This window comes from Bos taurus, chromosome 16 (genome assembly GCF_002263795.3).
Source record: "Bos taurus isolate L1 Dominette 01449 registration number 42190680 breed Hereford chromosome 16, ARS-UCD2.0, whole genome shotgun sequence".
NCBI classification, from domain to species: domain Eukaryota; kingdom Metazoa; phylum Chordata; class Mammalia; order Artiodactyla; family Bovidae; genus Bos; species Bos taurus.
In genome coordinates, this window is record NC_037343.1 from 65,821,444 (window position 1) to 65,847,889 (window position 26,446).

Sequence of the window (26,446 nt, forward strand, 5' to 3'; positions counted from 1 at the left end):
TATTTGACCTCGCTGTAGCATTTTACTCATGGACCACTCCTGCCTTCCTCAAGTTGTCTTCTCTTTGGTTTCTTGTCATTTATACCCTTTCCTTTTTTTCCCCTACTTATCTCACTGTGAATTTTTCTCCTCCTTTGATACAAACATGGGTGTTCCTTAAGTTTCCCAGCCCACTTTCCTTCTTTTTTTTTTTTTTCACTTTCCTTCTTTAGATTCCCCAAAGGAGATCCTATCCATTGCTGGAGCTTCAATTACCAAATGGATGCCAGTGACTGACTCCCAGATCCCTATTTCTAGCCTTGATATTTTTTGCACTCTTGTTCTATGTTTTTTTTTGTGTGTGTGTGAGAATGTTTGATCAATAAACGCCGAAAAGTCAACAAAAAGTCTCTAAGGAGGATGATAAAATGCCAGGAGGAGGTAAATCTCTGAAAGTAGGACAAATCTAGTGGAGATTATTTGCAGTCTGGGAGCCTTTTAGATGTTTAACCATTGAAGTATTTGCTTTGCCTGAATTACATTCTGGAAAGAGGTGCTTTCTTGCAGGAATTAGGGAAGGGTTAGTAAGTGGGGAGGGAATGTTGGTGAGTCCCACTTCTAGAAATAAGGCAGTGGGCTGACAATGAACGAGTCTTCCTTTTACTTTCTCAAAAGGAGTAAAAAATGGTAGACCTGGAAGCTTACATCTAAGGACTTAACTTTTATGTAACTTTTAGAGTTTTTACTTTTTTATTTCATGTATCTTCCCCACAGTGCTTGAAAGCAACAACTTTACTATAAAAAAATGCTCTTTGCTTCTCTTTGAAGATAACAAGAAAAGGGGAAAGGGACAAAAATGTGCCTTCCTCTGGCCTGGGGAGAGATTTTCAAGAGAAAGGGTGCTAGGCTAAGTGCCTGTGTATGTGCTAAGTCACTGCAGTTGTGTTCAGTTCTTTGCAACCCCATAGACTGAAGCCCACCAGGCTCCTCTGTCCACGGGATTCTCCAGGCAAGAATACTGGAGTGGGTTGCCATGCCCTCCTCCAGGGGATCTTCTGACCCAGGGATCGAATCCACATCTCTGCGTCTCCTGCATTGGCAGGTGGATTCTTTACCACTAGCGCCACCTGGGAAGCTCATTAGGCTATGAGGTAGACAGAGGCTATTGAGGGAGAAAGGAAAAAAGGACAACACAAGGAACTAGCTTATAATTGAGCTGTGAAAAGACTCAACAGAGGAGCTCAAAACCGTATTACATAAAAAGAGGTGAATTGGGGGATATTTAGTCTGGAAAAGACATCTCAGTTATTTGGAGATGTTTGAAATCTGTCAGGAGGAAAAGAGGTTAGAATGTTGTATATTTCCCTGATGGAAAAAATTGGACCCATGGGATGGAAATTATAGTTGAGGATGGTGGCAGAGGAGGAGTGGAACATGAGAGTAATATTTTTGCTCTCCAACCATCAGAGTCATCTGAAAACAAAATAATTTCCTTTGGGAGATAGTGGTTTTCCCATCCCTGGAGGATGACCAAAAGCAGGAGGTTTTAAAGGGGAAATGCAAGCACTGTGGATACATTTGCATTCAGTGAACATTTAGGGTGACTTCCAACCCTAAAGTCTATGCTTCTATGAACATATTGAGTCTCTAGGCATACAGGGAAAACTCCCTTTCTTTTGAAAGTCATTAGTCAAAACATATGGGAAATCACTAAAAATTTCTTCATGGTACATGTTTAAAGTGCCAAAATCAATGTTGTCAGCATAAAAGCCAAAGGAATTCAGAGGAAGAAGGCTTGAAATGATGGCAGGGAGCACAAAGTGAGTCCTGATGTCGTTCTGTGTGTCGGACAGACAAGAAAAGAACGGACATTCTTGGTGAGGTGGCATGCTACCAGATAGATGTAAGCCCCTAAACCTTTTATTCAACCTTCATGAAAATTTTAAAAGAAACCCATGGGTCACTAGGTACAACAATATTCTAGCAAGAAAGCTGGAAGGGCAAAATCTGATACAAGTGTTCTTAAAATGTTATATCCTGAGGATCATCCTTTTCCAGGGAAAAGGAGAGGGATTAGGAATATTTACAAATCAGCTATCATAGAGTTATGAAGAATACAGAATATTAACCAGGTGGGATAAATTTTCAAGTAAAATTCATCTTTACTTGTTTTGTGGTTGGTTTTAAAATGTGTTTATTTTCCTTTTGAGGAGGACTGTAACATTTTCTGAAGACTACCATTATTTTCTATAGAAAATAAATTTACTGACATGTTTGTTGGAGAGAATGGTGCTTGTTTATATGAAGCTAAATACTGCTTGGCACGGGTTAAATTTTCTCACTCTCCTGGCATAATTAACATGTTTATCACGACCAATGACCTTGTTATAATTAAGCAGTATATAAAGTATATATTGCTAAGATGGGAAGGAATCTCTTTTAGACATTTCTTCTTACAAGGCTTATAAATTAAAAAACAAACAAACAAACAACTTTTAGGGCCTTCCCTGGTGGTCAAACTCTGCCTGCCAACGCAGGGGACATGGGTTTGATTCCTGCTCTGAGATGATCCCACATCCCCTGGGGCAACTAAGCCCAGGAGCCATAACTGCTGAGCCCACAAGCCAAAATTACTGAAGCCCAGGTGCCTAGAGCCCATGCTGCACAAGAAGAGAAGCCATCACAATGAGAAGCCCGTGCACTGCAATGAAGAGTAGCCCCCACTCCCTGCAACCAGAGAGAGCCCACACGCAGCCACGAAGACCCAGCACAGCCAAAAATAAGTAAATCTTAAAAAAAAAAAAAAAAAACTTTTAAATAAGAGACTCATTTTCCAAACGAATGCAAAAGCCAAAATTCTTTGATAGGTCAAAGTTATAGTTGGGGATGATGGTGTTTTGTTCATCTAGTAGAGAATGGGGCTAAAGCAGGGCACAGACATTGGGGAAGAATGTGAGAGGGGCCAGCGCTGGCTGTGTAAGTGTTTATAGACAGTGTCCTATGGAGACAAGACCATGGTTTTAGAATCAAACAGGAGTCATGTGAATGCTGCTGAGGTAGGTTGATTGCATTGATGCCCCAGCTAATGGCTCCCCTGAACTCAGGCACAATGCGGTGTGTGACTGCAGCAATTCCATCCCTGAATCTCACCCCGCCTTGTGACTGGCTTTGGTCAGTGGAACACGGCAGAAGTGATGTTGCACCGGTTCTGAGCTTTTTGCCTCTTCTCTCTCTCTCCTTTTCTCCTCCTGGCTTCTGCATCAGGAATGAGCCCGCACCAGTCTGCTGAAAGACGGGAGACCACACGGAGCGGAGCCCAGCCGCCCAGCAAGGGACAGGCCACACCAGTGGACAGCCAGCCACCTCCCACACCTGTTGGGGAAGTCAGACAGGATGACATGAGCTGTCTCCCTGGTGCTTGACCCGTAGCCTTCTGAGCAGTAATAAATGCTTCCTATTTTAACCACTGACTTTGGAGTGATTTCAGTTTTGTAGTGATTGCTAAATGATACTCCTGGGTCAACTAGTTACTAGCTGTGTCACCTTCAGAAGTTGCTTCGCTTCTTTGGGCCTCATTTTACTCAATGTGGACAACAGCCTTTCAAGGTGGGGGCTGTTGTTGCCATTTTACAAACAAATTCTTTTAAAGGTTAAGTGGTTAGCCCCAGTTCAGACAATGAGTTGACACCCATACAATTTTCTCATAAAGGAACTCAGAGCAAAGTTCCCAGTCTATAGGTAAACTTGGTGAAGAATTCTGAATCGAGACCTGAAAGGTGGAAAGGCTCATTAATGTTAACAGTATTTCCTTAAACTGAGTAATTGAAAATGTCAGTGGGGAAAAGATAACCCACAAACTGAATGTAATGCTGGCAGGGACTGATTGTTTTATCACTCTATTCCCAGGGTCTGGCAGAGTCTGTGGTATGTTAGTAGACATTGATAAGTATTTTGTGGAAAAAAAAAAAAAAACTCCATGAATGAATCTGGACGTTACATGAAAAACATAATTTATCCTAAACTCTGGATAAAAATTTAAAGTTCAAAACTTGAAGCCTCTAACAGACAGAAATGAAGATACCTTCATTTTCCCCTCACAACATCCCTCTCAAACCAGTGTACAGAAAGAACTGTCCCCCACGTGACTCAGGCAGCAGCACAGAATAGGGTTGGGCAGGGAGCAGGGTGTTGAAGCCCTTAGCTTCAAAATCACCTCAGTGTCTTGTAGACATTTTCCAAAACATAAGCCCCACCTGGTTCCTACCCCAATAATTCCACTTGGAATTGCTAATACAAAGCAAACCCTTCCCGATACATATACATACCCTTCTGTATAGGGACCAGACGGGTAGGGCAGGAAAGGATCTTGATAAAAAATTTCTTCAGAGTATCTGGAGGCAGCTGGATTTTTTTAGAGTTTCATTTGTTTATGTTTTAACTAAGAGGTCCAACTGCTGTTACAAGTTACCACAAATTTAGTGGTCAAAAACAACACACATTTAATATCTTACAGTTGTGGAGGTTAGAACTATAACACAGGTCTCACTGAGCTAGTATCAGTGAGCAGGCAGGTCTGCATTCCTTTCTTGAGGCTCTATGGGAAAATCCATCTCTTTGCCTTTTCCAGTTTCTTGAGGTCGACTCATTCCTTAGATTGTTCCCCTCTCCCATCAAGTAAGTCGTGATTAAATCAATAGAGCCCACTGATTTCTTTCCTTTGTCACAGCTCTGACTGTAACTCCTTCTGATCACAGCTCCCTCTAATGGTTCTGGCTGCTGGATTTTGGATTTTAGTTCATGAAGAAGTCAAAAAGGCAAGACACAAAGGGCAAACTTAATAGGTTCAACAATCAGACCTGCCCTTTCTTGAGCAGAGTCCTCAGTTGTCACTTCTTCTGCCAGAACCCTTCTTCCTCTTCTCACAGAACCACCATTTGCATCTCAGCTTCCCCAACTGGACTGAATTTCCTAAAATCAGGGACCACATCTTCTTCCCTGCTCCCTATCCAACCTCAAGAGGAGGGCTTTCTAGAAGGAAGATGCTGCCCATTAATTCTCAAGCATTTGCTCATGCATCACAGACTCGGGTACCATTCAGGGGTAAATTTCTTGACCTTTTTGCATTGTTAACCTCTTAAGGACCTCAGGAAAACCCAGTGGAGGCTGCTGTCCCCAAAACTAGGAGGTGGCTCATAGTAGCTTGATTTGGAGGCAATTTGGCTCTGACTTGGCCTCCCAGAGGGATGAGTATACAAAAACCCATGACCAAGTCTCATCACTAAAACAGAACTATCTATGTAGACTGAGGGTGGGTAAACTTCCCAGAGTCACAGATTCTTAATACATGCTAAGGGATCACTGACTATTATCTTCACTTGTTTCTTCATCTGTGATTGGGGATATTTATTCAACATTTCTTGAGCACTTGCTATCTTCAGGCACCTATGCTCTGCTAAGCATACAAAGATTAAAGGCAGGATCCCTGCCCCAAGGCACAGGTCAGGTGGACGACTGCAGCAGAGGGAGAGGATGACTAGAAGTAGACAAGTACATTTGGCTGGGAGAGTTCAGCAAAGCATTGTTGGGGGTACGAGCTGGGTGGGGAAACTGGCCTGACTTGTCCTCTCACAGGAACAATGGGAATTGGCTAGATGGGGAAGGGAGGGACAGATATTCTTGACAATGGATATGGCAAAGGATGAGAGATGCTCAAGCTGGAGTGGCTCCAGGCTTGTGAGGAGAGAAGAGCTGTTAGTTGACTCCTCCCGAGACCTCCATCACTTCCATCCTGGACACACCGGATAGACAGACAATCTAAGAAAAAGACATACAAAAGTGGTTTCATGATCCCCCTCACCTCCAATTCCAATCTGATTATTGACCCAAAGTAGAAATTCTGGAGGAGCCACCAGAAGTTTGCTATGGAAGGAGGAGATGGAGGAGGGAAGCTTATGCCACACCAAGTGTCCCCATCACTGCCGGACACGATTTCTCCAACATGCCTCCTCTCTTGCCTGAAGCTGTTGGTGTAAAGTTAAAGCTGAGATCATAGAAAAGTCTTCTGCCAAGTGAAGAAGCAAACACCCATTCTGAGCTCTCCCTGGCTGTGTCCACCCTGAGAATTTGAGTTTTGTGATATGAGATCATGTCCACTGTATATACTTCTGTGTCTTCTACACCCACTAGAGCACCTACATAAAACAGATGCACAATCATTGTTTTTCAGATGAACGAATTTATGGATGAATAAGCAACTGTGGATACTAGTGAGTAAATATTGCTTTGTTTATAATTACAGAAAGAATGGATATATTGCTCAGCGTTGTCCACTGAAAACAAATTTGTTTGAACAGCAATTCAATTACATCAAGAGTAATTGCCTATTATTGTATTATAGACCTAATCCGATTCCCACAGAAATTAGCATATGCATTTTAAAAGCATGATTACAACTGCCATTAAGTGACTTCCCTGTGGATTCCTTCCTGATGGCAGAAAAGTAAAATTCTGTACTACACTGACTCACTTTTCCATCTCTGAGGAGTTCCTCCCAGCTCAAGTATGACATTTGCTTAAAAGATGAAAACAGCCCTATTCCAAATAAATATGACGTCTGGACACTTTTTCAAGGACAAACATTTTATTGCAATATAGGCACTTGGCAGGGTAAATATGTGGTTACAAAGTGGTTTACGTTTATTTGCTTTATATAGTGACCAGAAAAACCAATCCGCAGTGTAGATCTCCTTATTGAGGTTGCAGACTTCAGAAGCAAATTGTAAAACCCACTTGTTTTTGGTAAAGAAGGTACATGTAACTGACTTTTTCACCAAGTGAAACTGTATTATTTATTTTTGTCAGTGATGTCTTTCTCTTCCCCAAATTAAACTTGCTAGGTTAGCATACATCATTTAGCACTTTTTATAAAGAAATAAAATCACTTATTTGAGAGAATCGTGGAACCCTTTGAAATCACTACCTCTAATCTGAAGGTTATGAAACCAGACTTGAGAATCTCTGTAGTAAAATGCAGAAGATGGAGCATGAAGACCCATAGTTCTTCATACTCAGTCTCTTTCTAAAAATTTTGAACAAACTGGAATCTTTTCCTTGTTGTCTCCAAAATGCATTTTTTTTGAAATGAGTTTACTCTGAATAATGCAAGACACTACTGACTCTGCTCTAAGCTGCAAAGGAAAACCTGATAAGCAAATTCGTTTTTAAGGAAAATATCCTTTCTTTGTAAAAGGTCAATAAAACATAACTAGTCATGGAATTTTTGCCAAAAGCCATGTCTTGAGGTTTTATGCATTTCAAAGAAATTTGTCCATAGGAGAGAGCCCCTGAGCAGCTTGCAGAGGCTTTTCCTGCTGCTCACTTAAATCACAATAACCTTGCTCCAACCTGGAAACCACTGAAGCAATCTAGACAAGTCTGTATCAAAAGCAAGAGAAACTCCCAGTAATAGGAAACTATTCCACTCAACATGTGAAAACAAGGAAATTTTAATGCACTTTAATTTCCTGTTCTATCGTCAAATAGAACAGTCACCTGACTTAATCTAGTGGACATGTCTTTTGTGAAATATGTACAGAAAAACTCTGCTTTCTCAGCTCTGTACTTCCTCTTAATCTCTGGTCTCCTCTACCAGCGGATGGGTAGACACTGATGTTCATTCATCCAATGAAGTGACAAGTACTGTCGTTTAGGGTTGGAAAAATCTCTCAGCTTTCCAAGTGGGGCCAGGAGCCCTGAGGTGAGCAAAAGGGAGGAAGCTAGAAGCTTATACATGGGCTTAGCCTGCGCCAGGACCTCCTTGCTTGCAGATCACCATTCTCCCGGAGAAAAGGGCAGTCCTTGGGGAGGCTGGGCACTGCTCCTTTGGCTCTCAGTCTCACTGGGCAGCGCATCAGACCATTTGGCCACTTGCCTTTTGGACTTTGGACTTGATTTAAGGGAAGACTCCCAAGGGCAAAAAGCCCAAGTAAAATATATCTCCTTGCCTGACAGCAAGCCCCAAATAGCCCCAGCACAGCGGTGTGGTTGATGATCAGTTCTCACATTTCCTGAGAAGCCTGACACAAGCAGTTCCTTGTTAGGCACTACGGATATTAAAGTGACTTGAGAAGCCAGGGAGCTATTATTCAAGGCTGTGTGTGCAGGAAGTACACAGGATGACCAAACCCTAGTGTCTGTCCTTGAAGGAAGGGGCCCCTGGAAGAGACAGGAAGTAAACATAATTGCAATATTTTGTGCCAAATGCAAGGATATGAGTGAACACGGGCGCAATAAGGACCAGGGAGGGGAGTGACCTCTGCCTTCCACCCATAATGCTGCTGCTGCTGCTGCTAAGTCACTTCAGTTGTGTCTGACTCTGTGCGACCCCATAGACAGCAGCCCACCAGGCTCTCCCGTCCCTGGGATTCTCCAGGCAAGAACACTGGAGTGGGTTGCCATTTCCTTCTCCAATGCATGAAAGTGAAAAGTGAAAGTGAAGTCGCTCAGTCGTGTCCGACTCTTCACGACCCCATGGACTGCAGCCTACCAGGCTCCTCCGTCCATGGGATTTTCCAGGCAAGAGTACTCGAGTGGGTTGTCATTGCCTTCTCCACCTATAATGAGAGGATCTAAACACACTAAGTGTTAGTCACTCGGTCATGTCGGACTCTTTGCCACCCCATGGACTACAGCTGCCAGGTTCCTCTATCCATGGAATTCTCCAGGCAAGGATACTGGAGTGGGTAGCTATTCCTTTGGCCAGGGGATCTTCTTGACCCAGGGATTGAACCCAGATCTCCTGCATTGCAGACAGATTCTTTACCGTCTGAGCCAAGGGTGAAACAATTCAATATGAGAGTATCCTGATTATTTTTCATCCCCTATGACCCAGAAATCCAAGCAATTCTTCATAGGGAAGTGGAGAGAGAGATATTTTAGTTCCTGGTTAAATGGTCAAACTGTGGACAAATTCTTTAAAAAAAAAAACCTGATATTAACTACTTGTTGATGATAATCAAAATAAGCTCTTAGGACAATGTTGAGATCTAATATTAAAATTTGTAGAAGGAAATTTCAAGATGTAGACCTGGGAGTAAAGCTTTTAGAAAATCATCTGGTATTTTTCTGAAGGACAAGAGAATACATCTTTTTAACCTTTGGCAAGAAAGTTCATTCCACCTTAACACTCACAGGTAAAGATCATGATCCATTCAGAAGATGTATTTCCATCTATTTCCATTAAAGCAGGTTCTGGGAGAAAGGAACAGAGCCATTTCCACCATAGTATCAGTGCCTGGGACATAACAAGACTCAATTTGCTGAACAACTGAGCAAATAATTTCCATTGTTGGTAATATCTTTGGAACTTAATGATCTACAGCTTGATTTCTCTCTTTCTTCCTTTCTCTCTCCCTTTTACTTCCCTCTTTTCTTTCTTCTTTTATTCACTTATTCACTTTATTCCCTCCTGGGAATAAACCAGAACTGTTTCAATGGAAAGAAAGAAAGTTGTCATGTTTTGAAAATCAGTATATATTTTTTTCTTTCAGATTAAATTCCTTTGGATCCTTCCATTTATGCTAGACAAGCACCTAATCTTTCTTTTGTTCTTTTCTGTTACTATACCTAACACAGCATGTGTCATAGAATAGCTGTTCATATAATGTTTAATTGGTTGGCTTTATGCTTGATAATTTAGCTAAGCTCTTTCTCTGCACAGTCTAAGGCTAATTTGGAAGGCTTTCAGCCTTAAACATGCCAAAGAAATTTCCTTGCTTCATCTGATGTTCTCCAAAAAGTGATTAATTAATAAGAATTAGCAAGATGAATTAGTAGGAAATTGATAGCGGCATTAGTAAGAGGCCCAGCCAGCCCCCAGACCACAGCTTTGCTCTGTTTCCGCTCAGCCTTCCTGAGATGTCTCAGGCTGATCGGTCAGGCTCTGTGGGCCGCACACAGCAGGCGGGAGGGGCCGGCGCGCACCATCTCCCTTTCCTGCAGCCGGGCTGCGGACGAACGGTGAGGCTGGATTACAGGATCTATCTTCGCATTCTCACCGAACATGAAGAAGCCTTAAAGTGCATTAGAAGAGAGTGTGCAGGGTGCCCGGCTGTCTCCTCTGCCTTCCCTGCAGCCCCGTCCCACCCTGGGCCCCTCAGCTGCCTCTCACCACCCCCCACCCCCCCACGCCATTACCTTTGTAATTCTTATTCAAATGCTAAAGTCATAATTCATGGGAGGACAGTTCCATTCCACAAAGGCTTGCCTCAGTGTGCAATTCCCTCTAGCTTCATTATACAAATTAAAGAAGTACTTCATGCTTTTTTTTTTTTTTTTTTTGGTAACAACTTGCAGGCATCCCCCCTCCCCCTTTGGGCTGAGTTTGTTCCAAGAAAGACTTTGGCCACTCTGTCCCTTTCACTCCTCTGAAGGGGGCTCTGGGGGGTCTTCTCTCTGTGTATCTAGGGTATCGGTGTTTGCAACGTTCTCCACCACCCACTGACACTCGTGAACGGGGTCAGCCTTCCTCTCCTGGGCATCCTCACTGGTGGCAGGCTGGGCTGTGCTGCAGCTCCCGCCCACCGCCTCTTCTTCCACAGAAACCTGGCTCTCCCTGGGGCTGATGGAGTCAGAACGGAACACGCAAGCTTCTAGGGACACAGCCTCAGCCTCCACAGAGCACACGGGCCCTCCTCCTTCAAGGGTGCCCAGTCCAGAGGCATCCCCTGTGAGCTCACTCTCAGTGAGCTCTCCTGCCTCTCCCGGCTCCTCTGTGGGGTCTGGGCCCCGGGCCCCCTCGCTGAGCCCCCCACAGGTTGGCTGAGCATCTGGAAATTCTCCCAGCTCCACCCCGCTGGCCTCGGCCTTGGGAGTTGGACCATGGGCCTCCCCCTCACCGACTTCACTTTCTTCACAGTTGTCCTGACCCGAAGCAGATGCTTGACTGGCCTCTGTGTCGATTTGGGTTGCTTCCTCTTCTTTTTCAATATCTTGGGGAACAAGGGCCTCCTCATGTGTATCTTTCTCAACCTCAAGCACAGCGGACTCCCCTGTTACTTCGGCGGTCACCGTCAGCAAATTTCTGAGCTCCTTCAAGGAGCCTGCGGCAGACCTGGGCTCTGCGTCTTCCTGGGTGGGTTCTCGGTCCTCAGGAGTCTCTTCCAACTCCGGCTGTGACAAGTGTGTGCCCAGGGCGCCTGCTGTCACCTCTGTAGCCACCAGATTCACAACTGGGCCATCTATACTTGAATCGATGACCTGCCTGTCCCCATCTGGGGGAGGGCTGGACACAGGGAGGGAAAGGCCTTCTTCTCTGGCCAATGGACTAGGGACCTCTGGTTGTTTCATCTCCCCTGCCTCCTGGAACACCTCATTACTCAGGATCTCACTCTCTGAAACTCCGGGGAGAACGGCCGAGGCTCTCCTGGCGGGGCTGGCCTGGTTTGACCCCGCAGGAGTTTTTAGATCAGTGAGGCTGGACACGCTTTCACTGGGCAAGGCCATGTTGTCTTCAAACAAATTGTGTTTCTTCAGGATAGCAGCCTCCTTTATCACTGAGAGATACCAGAAAGCAAAACATAAAGTTAAAACCTTGCCCTGACTAATCTGGAATTTCTGATTTTATCTAGAAGCTAAAATTCCCTCTCAGCTTTTCTAACCGTCTGAATTTCCCAATTTCAAATTCCAGCTTACATCTAACCCTCTTTCAGGAAGCTTTCCCTGATGACCAGAGCCTACAGACTCATTCCAAACCCTGGACCTCTGTAATGTTCACTCATTCATTCCTTCACTCATTCATTTATTCAAACAGCACACTTTTATTGGACATCAACTATGGGACATGCTCTAAGAATCCAAAGATGAATGAATAAAACATGGCCTTAGCTTTCAAAGAGGTCAAATCTACTACCATTGGTATCACCCTCGGAAGGCCCCACCACATCTCAGCCGCTAGTGTGTGCGGCTGCAGTGTGTCTACTTTGACTGACACTCCTTTAGGGCAGGACAGGCCCTTAGTTTCTCTGCTTTTACACTCAGAACAGTCCTGAACGTGTAACGAGTCCTTAGTACTGAGCCTGCAGAGAGAACCTTATGACCTGCAGTGTCCAAACTAAAGGCCTCTGTCCATCCGGCTGAGTCCTAGAGGCCCCGAGAGGAGTAAAATCAATAATAACAACCATTTCCTCCACATCCTCTCCAGAATTTATTGTTTGTAAGTTTTTTTTGATGATGGCCATTCAGGTCAGCGTGAGGTGATACCTCCTTGTAGTTTTGATCTGCAGTTCTCTAATAATTAGCATAATTAACATAGCAATTGAGCATTGCATCTTGTGTTTGTTGGCTGTCTGTACTGGACAGCACAGGGAATTCTACTTAACAGTGCCGTGGAGACTGAATGGGAAGGAACTCTAAAAGGGAGGGAATATGTGTAAATGTACGGCTGATTTATTTTGCTGTACGGTAGGAACTGATGCAACACTGTAAAGCAACCATCCTCCAATAAAAATTAATTTTAAAAAATAACGACAACCAGCAGCTGACGTTTTTGACAATCAGCCTCTCCCTCTGGCTGTGTAGGTTGTACAGTGCCCAACAATCTCACACCCCAGGGGATACCATTCACATCACAGATTTGTGTATTCAGCAGAGTAATTTTCCAGCAGGCTGCAGTAGCATGTCCTGCTCAAACCAAACCAGTATATGGTGACAAGTTTTTGACAGAGAGCAGTCTGCCATCTGGAGGAAGAGAGCTTTTTTCCTAATTCGCCCAAGGGTGCTGTGGTGGACTGGCAGTGGCCTTGACTGAGCCCCTCTTCCTGTGCAGATACTGAGATGACATCTTTGTATTCCTTATCTCATTGGATGAGCTACTTTGACCTGGGGCTTGTGCTTGGCCAGCTTTCTTTGTGGAGACCAGATATGTTTCAAGCCTATAGTTTTAGGGACAGCCCTCTCCTGTGTATTTCTATCGAAGTTTTCCTATCTACACTCCTATCCTGAGCAGGGCCTGATTCCATGGGATACTGTGAGCCAGAGTCCTAATGGGACTCGCCAAGGACGGAGTCACAGCCCAGTGTATTCTGTCTGGCTGAGTGGAGGTGAGGAATGTGCTGAGAGGGCAGAGCAGCTGGGAAGCCCCGCTGCTGAATCACCTGCTCCAGGCTGGGGAGGCGTTGTAAGCCTGTGGCCAAGAAGAGCTCTTTTTCCTTTGTTCTGTCTGGAACAGCCGGAGGAGGCCAGCTGTTCATGAGACACCCTAGGTTAATCTCTCTAACCTCAGTTTTCTCATCTGAAAAATGAAGCTTAAAATTCCCAGTTCACAGAGTTCTTATTTGGATTGAAAGTGAAATAATATCTAACGGGCCAGTGGAGTGTGAGCCAAACCGCAACCGCTCAGCGGAGGTCAGCGGCCCTCGCTTCTTCAGTCCCTCGTCCTCTGTCTCCCCAGCTCTTGGTGTCAATTTCCTCTTCCCTTTTCATTCCTGTGGACAAAACCTAGCTGGCCCTGTGGGGTCCCCATCAGGGGTGCGCCCCTCTATCTAGAGCTTTCTCCAGCACCAGGGAAACCCTCCATACCTTTCAGACTTTCATCTAGGAGGATCTGATGTAAAATCTCCTCGTAGACATTTTCAACATGGATCATATTGGTGTGATCTGCAAAGATGTACTGCTCATATTTCTGAAGCTCCTGGAGAAGGAGAGATAAGAAGATAAAGGGGACAACGCATGAGACACCAGTTTGCAGAGGAGCTCCGGAAAGGACAGCTGTCCCTCTTGTTCCCCCTTGGAGTGTGAAGCATTGGTCACCTGCTTCCTTCCCCCAGACACCATGCCCTGGACTGGGTTCACGCTCTATGCCCTTCGAGGGGGCAGACACCAGAGACCCTGATGTCTCAAGGCCTTGTCAGTGGGTCTGGACGTTTCCTTCTTTTTCTTCTTTCTTAATGCCAACAGTACTTTACTAAGGTGTAAGCTATACCGAGAAAAATGTGCACGTTTTAAAAGTAGAGCTCAACAACTTTAAATATATAAATATACTCAGATAACCATAACCCAGATCAAGGTAAACATTTCCATCACCCCTTTTTCCAGTCTAGACTACTCACCAAGAGATTAAGCTCTGATGTTGTGTCTATCACACTAGATTAGTTTTCCTTGTTATTTAACTTTGTACAAATGGAATCCTGTACTCTTTTTTTGTGTTTGTTTTTGGAGGTTCATCCATGTTGCTGCATGTATCAGTAGTTCATTCTTTTTTTACTGATAAATGGCACTCATTATATGGACAAGCTAAAGCTGTTTATCTATATTCCTACTGCTGGATATTGACTGTTACGAACATAGTTGCTATTGATATTCTTGTGTATGATTTTGTGGATTTAGGGCTTACTTGAGTGTATACCTAGAAGTGAGATTGCTGGGTCCTAGAGCAGATGTCGGAGAAGGCAATGGCACCCCACTCCAGTACTCTTGCCTGGAAAATCCCATGGACGGAGGAGCCTGGTAGGCTGCAGTCCATGGGGTCGCTAAGAGTCGGACACGACTGAAGTGATGCAGCAGCAGCAGCAGCAGCGTAGATGTATGTTTAACTCTTAGGATGCGTCCCGTTCTCAGGTGTGGAGAATCCCTAGTCACAGACTCTCGAGAAACAGTCTCCTCTTCCCCTCCAGCTGGCCCGGAAACTCCGCGATTCTAAGACAATCCAGGCATCACACAAAATCCTTCAACACTTCCTGCTTTCCAAGGGTCTCCACGTGGCTTGCCTTTTATCAGCATGAGGTCAAGGAAGGGATCAAAATGAGCCAAGTCATATCCGTGTGATTAACTCCATAACGCTTACCCCTGACAGTGCAGGATGGAGGCCCCTGACCCCTGGTTCTTACAGAGCCAGGGTCTTAGCAGTGGGATTCGATGGCTTTTGCCTGGAGGGAGGAGATTTACAGCAGGCCATCAGAAGCCACCTCATTCAGACTCTCAGAGCCAGGACAGGGGGGTCTGTAGCCCAGGACCGGATCCCAGTGGGTAATAATGGGACCCCTTTCTGCCCACCCTAGGGAAAGCCACAGGATTAAAGAGACATGAGCTTCCGTGACCCTGAGAGGGTCTATGAGATAAGACTGACACACGGTAAGAGCCACACGGGCAGAGCGCAGCTCAGGGACTGCACACTGCCCTGGCCTGGCTGCGGGGCCCTGGGCAAGCCAGCTCACGGCTCTGTGCCTCTCTCTTCTTCTGCAAAACGAGGTTTGTGTCTTTCATCTCCCCACGTGATCTTCCACTCCTTCCTTCCCTCAGGACTGGGAGAAAACATGGCTCTGGGAAGTCCTCTCCATCCGCGTAGGCAGAGCTGGGCACCCTCTTCCGAACTCGGTCACCTCTCTTCCCCACAAAGTTCCTGCCATGCTCATCGCAAAGTGCGCTCTGTGCCTGTCTGCTGTCTCTAGGCTGTGAAGCCCAGGACAAAACAGGGACGCTGGCTGGACATGTGCCTGGATCATGCTTATACATGTTCGCTGAATAAATAGCAGGCCTTTGAACTTTCAACCAGCTAAGTAATTGTGTGGAAAAGAATCATTCCGAGGGGCACTTATCCTGTTGTGATGTGCACAACTTTACAAAACAGGTTTTCTATATTGAATTGACTGAATCGTGACACATATTAATTTCCTGGATCTGTTAAATCGGAATTAAAAAAAAAAATCTCCCCAGGCAATTCTAACGTGCAGCCTGGGTTAAGTACCGCAGATCTTAGAACCAAGGGACATACACTCGAGTAAACTAAAGAATCTTTGCCTGAAGCAAATGCTCCCCTAGTTCACCCTCTCTGTAAATCCAGATGTTTTTTACATTTCTTGGTACTGGTACACTATTTCTCATTACTGAAAATGCCAGGCCTCAATTTCTCTCCAAACCGGTCTCTCTTGATTAAAAATCACAAGCGCCTCTTAGAGATTTGGTATAACTCTGCAGATGGCTGGAGAGAGAGGAGCATACAGGAAGAGGGTTTTTTTTAACCCTTCTCCTCTCTTGGGAGGACGTGGCTCCAAGGCCCCCACATTGCTTTTGGGATTGGAAAATAAAAATACCCTACACAGAACATCTGCATGCAGACATGGCCAAGGTGGACCGAGTCATCCTTTGAATGGCTGGACTTTTCCAGCCATAAGATGGAAAATCATATAGGCAAGAGACAATCATATAGGCAGGTTCTTTACTGCCCTGACTTGATCAAACCTTTTCTATGAAAGAAATTTACCCTCAGAAATAAGTGCCAGGTACTTGGTATGCCTCTGGCTTTCTGAAGAAAAACAGTATGTACAGAATATAAAAATGATCAAGGAAATTTTTCCAATAAAATAACTCATGCAATGGACTTTAATGTTCCAATGTTTGGAGACTCTCTAAGCCACAAAAAAGGCCTTTTTAAATTCTAAAAAGCTCTTTAGTATTTGTGCCAAGAGGGAGCCAGCCTTGCAAAGGTCCCAGCTTGCAGAACATGAAGCAGCAGAAAAAGTAGTAGTAAATACCATTTATTGAGCACATCCCATGTTATCAAATGAGTGTGAGCTGAGTTCAAACTCTGGTGGATTCCAGCTCTGTGACTTTGGTCCCATTACTTAACCCCTCAGGTGCAATGAGGACATAAACGGTACCTGCTCACAGGGTTGTCATGAGGATCAACAAGACAGTCCATACAAAGTGCTGAGCACGTGGCAAGCACTCATCGAATGGTCACTGTGTCACCCTGGGCTTCTCAGTCTTAAGAAGGATACTGCAAAGTATTATTACCTCCATTTTCTAGATGAAATCTAGGCCAAGAGAGAGGAAAAAGCTCTTGCCCAAAGCCCCAGAGCTGATATGTGGAAGAGCCGGGACTTGAACCCAGGTCTTGACCTGGCCTCCTTAGTTGGCTCACTTGTGACCCTGCACTGAAGATGTGACCTAGTCACACCTTCACAAGCATGGCTGTCACTAGCTGCCTAGTGTTCACAGAAGCTTTCGATGGTTTTAGTTTCATTGACTTCGGTAAGCAAATATTACTGAAATTACAAATATCCTTCTGAAATTGTGTGACTTAAGGTCTTTTCCTGGATGGAGTGGTCAAGTTTCAGAGGCTGTGTTGGGCCTGTGGTGGGTGGGTGGGGGTGAGGGGTGTCACACCATAATGAGGAACAATCTGTAGGCACTCTATTATAACCCTTAACTTGGTTCAAACTCAGATCATTACCCTTTGAGATTCTGTCTTGTCCAAGGGTTGGCAAATCCAGACAGCTGCTTGCCTTTGTAAATAAAGTTTTATTGGAACACAGACTGCACATCTGTTTATGGGTCATCAGAAATGGCAACCCAGTCCAGTGTTCTTGCCTGGAGAATCCCAGGGACGGGGAGCCTGGTGGGCTGCCCTCTATGGGGTTGCACAGAGTCGGACACGACTGAAGCGACTTAGCAGCAGCAGCAGCAGCATGGCTGCATTTGTGCTATCACGGCAGAACTGTGTGATTGCAACAGAAATAATATGGCCGTGAAGCCTAAAATACCTGCCACCTGACCACTTACAGGAAAAGTGTGTTGACCCCCTCCCTGGTCATCTACTGCTTGTAAGTGCATCATGGCCAAAAAAAATTTACTTGAACTTCAAAGGCAACAAAAGCAGGTTCTGGAGTAACCCATCTCCTTACTGGTTTGCACACGGATGCCAGTGCCTTCTGCAGGGTGGGAAGTGTGATTTGAACCAACGCCTCTTGAAATATCCTCTTCCGGATGGTGCTGCTGTCATAATCATATTGCTGTCGGTACAGAGATAGAAATGTATGCTAAATACAACGTTACAACCTGTTAACTTTTGCGTAAACAAAAAACTCAGCAACTCACTTCGTCTCCCTTCCCACCCCCACCCTCCCATCCTAATTACTGAGGACTCTAGTGGTGTTCAAAGGTTTCAGAGATCTTTCTATGCAGTTCTCTCACATTGCAGGTAGAGCTTATGACTGATAATGACCCATCTCCGCCTCCCCTATTACAGATACGAAAACTGAGGTAAGATCAAAGCAGAGCATTATTATAAAGTTGAAGACAAAACTAGGGGATGGGTTAAAACTTCATCACCCCTGTCTTGGGTTGGTGCATGGGAGCCATGATCATCTCCTTCCTTCACTCTACATCCTGAAAGCGGGATTGGTAGGTTGTAATGATTTCTGCCAAAGAAGAGAGTGGCTCACAGCTACATTAGCACTGTGGTATGTTCAACAAAGAAGTTCAGTATCTAGAATAGGAAAGAGGATGTCCTATTGACACATGGAACAGCCAAGTCTAGGGACCCGGGTTTGATTTTAAAGGGGGTTCAGGGAGAGGGTACAGACAAACTGAGCATAGCCACAGGGATGTGTGCAGAATGGTCAGGCCACACAAAGGATGGTTACAGAGATTTATGCCAGAGACAACTTGGGGTAAAATCATAGTGTATTCAAACAACCAAAGACTACCATGTGGAAGAAGGGCATGAGAAAAGAGTGTAGAACTAGAATTCTCAGTGGTGAGAATTATGACTTAGCATTGGGAAGTATGTTCTTGTAGTTTAAAGTGCCCAGAGAAGAGATGGACTTTCCTGAGAGGTAAAAATTGTGTTGCCGTGGGAGGGGACATTGACCTTGATACTATCTTTTCTTTCTCAATGGCAAGTTCATTATTTTGTGTGTTACCATGGCAATTATTGCTTTTAATCTCACTGATTTGGTTGCCAGAGTTTCCTACTGCCTGTGAGGTATTAAGATCAGGTCTGAAATTCAGGGGCCACCTCCTAGGCTCTGTGAAACTTTGATCTTCTGTTCCAAAGCTCTGCTTAGGGAAAGTAGGTCATAAAAAATTAGTGGACTAAGTTTAGGGATAGTTTTAGCTCAAAGCTCAAGTAGCCTGTTAAGCTTACGTAAGTCAAGTTCTTGTGAGGATCAAATGAAACAGGATAAGTTTTTCTAAAAAGCTTAAAGATATGCCCTATATACATGCAAGCTCCTATTATTACAACTATTTTGAGATACACTGATGCACAAAGCACATTTAAAACAATTTCACACAGCAGCTGTCCTTTCCTTGAAGTAGTTCCTTTGCCATGAGGTTTTTCTTTTATAATTTTTTTTATTTTATTTTTTTAACTTTAAAATATTGTATTGGTTTTGCCATATATCAACATGATTCCGCCACAGGTATACACGTGTTCCCCATCCTGAATCCTCCTCCCTCCCCGTACCATCTCTCTGGGTCGTCCCAGTGCACCAGCCCCAAGCATCCAGTATCGTGCATCGAACCTGGACTGGCGACTCATTTCATATATGATATTATACATGTTTCAATGCCATTCTCCCAAATCATCCCACCTTCTCCCTCTCCCACAGAGTCTACAAGACTGTTCTATACATCAGTGTCTCTTTTGCTGTCTTGTATACAGGGTTATTGTTACCATCTTTCTCAATTCCATATATATGCATTAGGGTTAGCCATGAGGTTTTGATTTTTCTAAAAACTGTTAATTTAAATGGGTTTTACTGTATTGCAAACTCGGAAGAAAGAGAGTGTGTGTTTTATATTTTCATATTCCATGCAATACCTATCACCATTCTTTGCTTATAGGGGACAGTCAATATCAAGTCTAATTGCTATGTAAGTAAGCCTAAGACATGTCACTTCTGGCTGGTGAATGATGCGAGGACCTGTGGTCCCTAAAGTAGCCACTAGATGGCAGAATAGGCACGACAGTCGAAGGGGAACTGCCGCGAGATGATCGTCACTTGTTACCAGGGAGAAAAGACCAGGCACTGTTTTTAAAAGGGGAGGCAAGTCAAAGAGAGAGCTTGATATTTTCCACTTAACAAAAGAAATGAGTCACGTTCTTGCTTCATGCTTCCCGCAAGTGAGAGAACAATTTTACCTTTAAGACTCGGAGCTTAACCTTCTCAATGGCGACTGTGGTTTTGGAGGCCTCTCCTTGGAGATGTGGGGAAAGCAACTGCTCAAAAGTGAATATTGCATTCTCCATCAGCTAGAAACCAAAGCAACACAGAAACAGAGGGCAGTCAGAAGCTGGGATCGCCACTCTCGGGTCAAAGTCAGCTTGGAGAGAAAGGAGGGCATGACCATCGGAGATGGTCACTGCCCTGGGAGTCACCCAGGGCAACAAGTCCTCATTCCACTCTGTGGTCTGTGAAATGCACAAGCCCACAACCACAATGAGATCAGCAGAAGGCTGGGAAACACACACACCTGTACCTGTATGTATACAGGTATGTACACGTGTATGTATCTTTTCTTCTCATGTCTCCTTCCACCCGGAACTGGAAAACCCAAGACCATGGGATGGGGGATATCATCATTTCCTGTGGTTATTCCCATCCCCTGCAGCCAGGGCTTAATGAAATGAGGTGGGAGGCTTCTCCAATTATTTTTTGGCTCCATCCTCTCCGTTCAGATGGATGTAAACCATCCCAGCACGTCTCTGACTCCACTTTTCACCCTCCCACCCTACTTCTCTCCCTTTCTCTGCCAGGCTGGGAAAGGAGACAGGGTCAAGGTTCAGTGGAGCCCGTGACTGTCACACTCATGGGTTAGGAAATGGAAGTGGTTCCGATTTCTTATTCTCTGCACTTATGCCTGTATCCATTTCACCACTGTCCACTGCTGTCCAAGGAGCTTCAGTTAAGCCGTTGGCCAATTTTGCTCCCCATTCATCTTTAATCCTTCACAACTTAGAGCTTAGATAATAAATAAAATGTGCCACTTAATCCTGCCTATAACTTTTAAGGAGAAAAAAAAAGCTCCTTTCTTCCCCAAGCCTATGATCTGAAAGCATCCAACACAATAGCTTTCCTCTCAGCACTTTCAACGCCATAGTGAATTTATTTAAGAATCTGTCTCACTACCAGCTCCCTGAAGTGGGGTCTGGCACAATGTCCAGCCCACAGGAAGCGCCCCGGGAATATCTGTAAAGTAGAATTGTGCTCTTACGGCTTCAGTGATCCCACCCTTCCTTCTTAGAAAGCGTTAGACTATGGAACGAATTTGTGCTATTCATCCCTGTTCCTAAAGAAAAAGTTCTTTATGGGAAGGAAAAGGAATCTATGAAATAGACTCAAGAAATCCAAATTTAAAATTGTGATTGATTGACTGATTTAACTAGATTACAGAATTGATTCAAGCTAGTGGTTCTCCATTCTGGCTGCATATTAAATGCAGCAGGAATGGGAGTGGGAGAAGTTTTTTGAATTACCAAAAAAATATATCAAAATCACTGGGAGTGTGGCCCAGACATCAGTATTTCTTAAAAGCACCCTAGATGATTCCAATGTGAAGCCAACATTAATAGCACTGACTTGACAAATCAATTAACTATCAATTAATGCTACTCTATTTCCCTGAGACATTTCTTCTCTATGATGCTCATCAACATGGAAAAAATGGAGCCAGCTGGAACAGGACAAAACACGTCGTCACTCAACATGATGGCTAAAGAGAAGGGCCCCATTTCCCCAGCTACGCCAGCACACCTGTCTCATCTGCTGCGCGTGATTCTCTGCAGCCCCATCCTCTTCCACCACAGATGACCCCGCCGCCCCTACCTCTTGCATGTAGTTTTGCGTCCTCTGGACCACCAGATCGATGTGGGGGAACCTGAAGCGGCTCTTGAGATCCTGAAGGTGCTCCTGAAGCAGGTTGACTTTATTGTAACAAGGCTCCATCTTCACGGAATCCAGCGGAAGATCCATAAGCTGCTCTAGATGCTGAATTTCGGTGGAAGGGAAAACAACACACTTTCAGACCTAGGAACTATATTACACCACTCTTGTGTATGTGTGTGCTCAACTGCCAGTCATATCTGATTCCTAGCGACTCCATGGACTGTAGCTCACCAGGCTCCTCTGTCCATGGAATTTCCCAGGCAAGAATACTGAAGTGGGTTGCCATTTCCTCCTCCAGGCGATCTTCCTGACCCAGGGATTGAACCTGCATCTCTTGTGCCTCCTGCATTGGCAGGCAGATTCTTTACCACTGTACCACCTGGGAAGCCCACTGCATGACTATTACATAAATTCTAAACAATCAAATATATGTTATTAGAGTGAATCACTTCTCAGATCCCTATATATGTGATATCTTCATTGTCTTTATTTCCCTCCTTTGATGGGTCCCTAGGACAGCTCTCTTGCCAGGATGGAGACAGGTAGAAGAACCAACTGGACAATGGACACATCCAGGAATGCATTCCATGGGACTCCAGTCTTGTCAAGCTCTTGATGGACTCCAAGTACCCACTTCCAGAGCTCAAGAGTTCAGGAAGTCTCTTTGGCATGTGGAACTGCTGCTGGGCTCACAAGCCTCCAGAGCCTTGTTTCATGAGAGATATCCCTCTCAGAAAATCCCAGGGAAGTCAAGATGCCCCCTGGACTCCTGGACTCTGAGAGTAAAGCCAGAGTCCCTGGAGCTCACTGAGGTTCTGTCTGTGCCCAAGGGCTTCTCTCTGCTAGTAGATGGGGGGTGGCGGGATGGGGAGGGAGTGAGATAGGAAGAAGCATGGCCTAGTTTTAAAAACTGGGGTTCCCCATCCTCTAGTCTATACAAGTGATAGCTTGATCAATGAGGCCATGCAATTTCCAGCAAGAGGACAGCAATAGACCTCACCTGCTAGAGACTTTAAATATTACCAACACAGACTTACACTATGAGTGATTTCACCAACAGAGTGCATCCTATTTTCCAAGCCTATTTAAAACTGATTTTAAAAACTGAATTTTGGAGTTCTAGAATAAATAAGAGGGTGGGTGGAGAAAGAGAAAACAGAAAAGCGTGCTGAAAACACAGGCCTAGGGACAACTGGGGAGTAACAGGGTAACTGTGAACAGACAGGATGTGCTTGCTGTCTGAGTTTCAGGTCACAGAAAAGAGATAAATCTAGATTTCTAGATTTCTCTAAAGAAAAATTTAACAAGGGCCCACATTCATGGTGCTTGTAAGAGGAAAATATTACTCCCTTAAGAAATGAGTTCTAGAAAACTCCACTGAAGTAGAATTAATGACCAAAACCATGCTGTCAAACTTGCCCCTTGTCAAATAATTTGCAATATGTCTATTTTTTACGATAGCAATTAAACAGACAGGAGAGGAAAAATCAGTTACCACTTTGCTCCTGTCAGATCAGATCAGATCAGATCAGTCGCTCAGTGGTGTCCAACTCTTTGCGATCCCATGAATCACAGCACGCCAGGCCCCTCTGTCCATCACCAACTCCCGGAGTTCACTGACTCATGTCCATCGAGTCAGTGATACCATCCAGCCATCTCATCCTCTGTCGTCCCCTTATCCTCTTGCCCCCAATCCTTCCCAGCATCAGAGTCTTTTCCAATGAGTCAACTCTTCGCATGAGGTGGCCAAAGTACTGGAGTTTCAGCTTCAGCATCATTCCTTCCAAAGAAATCCCAGGCCTGATCTCCTTCAGAATGGACTGGTTGGATCTCCTTGCAGTCCAAGGGACTCTCAAGAGTCTTCTCCAACACCACAGTGCAAGAGCATCAATTCTTCAGCGCTCAGCCTTCTTCACAGTCCAACTCTCACATCCATACATGACCACAGGAAAAATCATAGCCTTGACTAGACAAACCTTTGTTGGCAAAGTAATGTCTCTGCTTTTGAATATGCTATCTAGGTTGGTCATAACTTTCCTTCCAAGGAGTAAGCGTCTTTTGATTTCATGGCTGCAGTCACCACCATCTGCAGTGATTTTGGAGCCCCCCAAAAATAAAGTCGGACACTGTTTCCACTGTTTCCCTATTTCCCGTGAAGTGATGGGACTGGATGCCATGATCTTTGTTTTCTGAATGTTGAGCTTTAAGCCAAATTTTTCACACTCCACTTTCACCTTCATCAAGAGGCTTTTTAGTTCCTCTTCACTTTATGCCATAAGGGTGGTGTCATCTGCATATCTGAGGTTATTGATATTTCTCCCTGCAATCTTGATTCCAGCTTGTGCTTCTTCCAGTCCAGCATTTCTCATGATGTACTCTGCATATAAGTTAAATAAACAGGGTGACAATATACAGCCTTGACGTACTCCTTTTCCTATTTGGAACCAGTCTGTTGTTCCATGTCCAGTTCTAACTGTTGCTTCCTGACCTGCATACAAATTTCTCAAGAGGCAGATCAGGTGGTCTGGTATTCCCATCTCTTTCAGAATTTTCCACAGTTTATTGTGATCCACACAGTCAAAGGCTTTGGCATAGTCAATAAAGCAGAAATAGATTTTTTTCTGGAACTCTCTTGCTTTTTCCATGATCCAGCGGATGTTGGCAATTTGATCTCTGGTTCCTCTGCCTTTTCTAAAACCAGCTTGAACATCAGGAAGTTCATGGTTCACATATTGCTGAAGCCTGGCTTGGAGAATTTTGAGCATTACTTTACTAGGGTGTGAGATGAGTGCAATTGTGCAGTAGTTTGAGCATTCTTTGGCATTGCATTTCTTTGGGTAAGACTAGCAAAAAGTTCAACAAGTGATTCCCTAAGGCTGATGAAAAGAAAGTCCTTTATCATGTACAATTGGTGGAAATGTAAAATCTAAATCCTTTTGGGGGGATGTCAATGGAAACATCAGTTAACATGAGAAAAATTCCCACCTTTCAATCTAGCAATCCTGTCCTAGGAATCAGATCCCATATAAATAAAAGCTTCAAAGTAAATGAATATATGTTACAAGGTTATTTATTGCAGCTTTGTTCCTGGTGCTAGCAACATTTGGATGGTTGAATGAATCATGGTATATTGGTACATGAAGTATTATGCAACTGTTACAAAAAATGAACTAGAACTAGAACACTAACTTAAAAACAGTTTCATGAGGTATTTTTGAATAAGAAAACAGAAAAGCAAAGCAATATATACATAATATAATCCCATTTTTCTAAGAGCAAACAACCTAAAAAAATATATCCCACAAAACATGTGTTTTATATGCTATATGAACATGAAGAAAAGCACAGAATAGCGTATGCTAAGTTGTTCACACTAGTTGCTTGAGTTGGAGGAGGGGATGTGGGGGAAGGAGAGAAAGTTAAGTTTTAGAAGGGCTACCATGAGAAACCTCAAAATACTAACAAATGATCTTGTTTATATACAATTTCGTGTATGTATGCATAAAAAAATAAAGGCTTTTTTTTTTTGGTTTTATCCACTGGCTTGACTTGTAGGGATGTTCATCATGATGCTGCAAGTGTAAAATAAAGCTGCCCAGTTATGTCTGTCACTTTAGGATACAGCGAGTCCTCCGGAGGTCTTGTTGAACCAGACTGCTGCTGTGCCCTACTCCAGGGTTTCTGATCTGGTAGCTCATGGGTGCGGCCTGAGAATTTGCATTTTTAGCAGTCATATAATGAGGATGATACTAGTCCCAGGAACATAGTTTGAGAAACATTGGTTTTTGTCATGCTTTTGGAAGCAAATCAATCAAAACACAAAACATATATAAATGAGGATATATGCATATATATTCGTACAGGCAAGGACAAAGCATGTGAAAACACATACTGACCTATTTATATGGGTTAATCCAAGGAGTTAGAAGTGGAGATACTTTAGGAGTTGGGGGTGGGCTAGAATTAGGTGGGTATGAGCGATGGTGATTAATTTTGCCTTTATGTAAATATCTTTGTATACTGTTTAAGTTATACAAGTACCTTCCCTGGTGGCTCAGATGGTAAAGCGTCTGCCTACAATGCGGGAGACCTGGGTTCAATCCCTGGGTCGGGAAGATCCTCTGGAGAAGGAAATGGCAACCCACTCCAGTACCCTTGCCTGGAAAATCCCATTGTTGGAGGAGTGTGGTAGATTACAGTCCATGGGGTCGCAAAGAGTCGGACATGACTGAGCGACTTCACTTTTAAGTTATACAAGCATGTTATTATTTTCATAACATGAAACCATTAATAAAGGAAATCAAGTAGAAGATGGATGAATGGATGAATGAATAATGTGGATGAATGAAGGACAGAAAGACTAGATGAATAAATGGAAAGGCATATGAATGGAAGGCAGGGAAGAAGAAAAGACAGGAGAGAGAGAAGGAGAAAAAAAAGAATGAATGAATGCAAAGACTCACAAAAAGACCATTCACACTCCACTCCTTCGCTTCATACCCTACCTCCTTTAGCTGGGCACTGTCTTTGGTGGTCTGAAAGCTCTGGCTAAGTTCATCCACTTCTTTTTCAAAGAGTGAGCGCAGTTCACTGAATCCCGAGCTTACAGGTCCCATCAGCTCCTCCAGAATGGACCCCAGGAATGGCTGCACACTCTCTGCACAGCTTCTCTCTGCTGGCTGAGCCACCATCGCTGAGGTAGGAAATAGCCAGGAAACTGTGAGTGATGGCAAAACTGGATTCAGAGGCACTGGAGCCAGGCCAGGCTGGACAGTGCCCCATGGAGACATGTAACAGCCAAC

The 26,446-nt window shown here is 44.2% G+C and overlaps 1 protein-coding gene across 2 annotated transcripts in view; it reads right to left on the minus strand.

Annotated features, from left to right (window-relative positions):
• Positions 1-6,600: 6,600 nt before the first annotated feature.
• The window catches only part of NIBAN1 (niban apoptosis regulator 1), a 183,999-nt gene continuing 164,153 nt past the window's right edge, over positions 6,601-26,446 (minus strand). Inside the window, exons 9-14 of one of the 2 annotated variants that reach the window (XM_024976464.2) lie at positions 26,150-26,337; positions 21,585-21,746; positions 19,901-20,011; positions 17,658-17,765; positions 13,555-13,666; positions 6,601-11,531 (exon numbers count right to left, since the gene is read on the minus strand). In XM_024976464.2, the coding sequence (XP_024832232.1) occupies positions 10,396-11,531; positions 13,555-13,666; positions 17,658-17,765; positions 19,901-20,011; positions 21,585-21,746; positions 26,150-26,337 (1,817 nt within the window). In that variant the 3' untranslated portion in view covers positions 6,601-10,395. The remainder of the gene's footprint in view (positions 11,532-13,554; positions 13,667-17,657; positions 17,766-19,900; positions 20,012-21,584; positions 21,747-26,149; positions 26,338-26,446) is intronic. The other variant, NM_001191282.1, reaches the window with a different exon arrangement.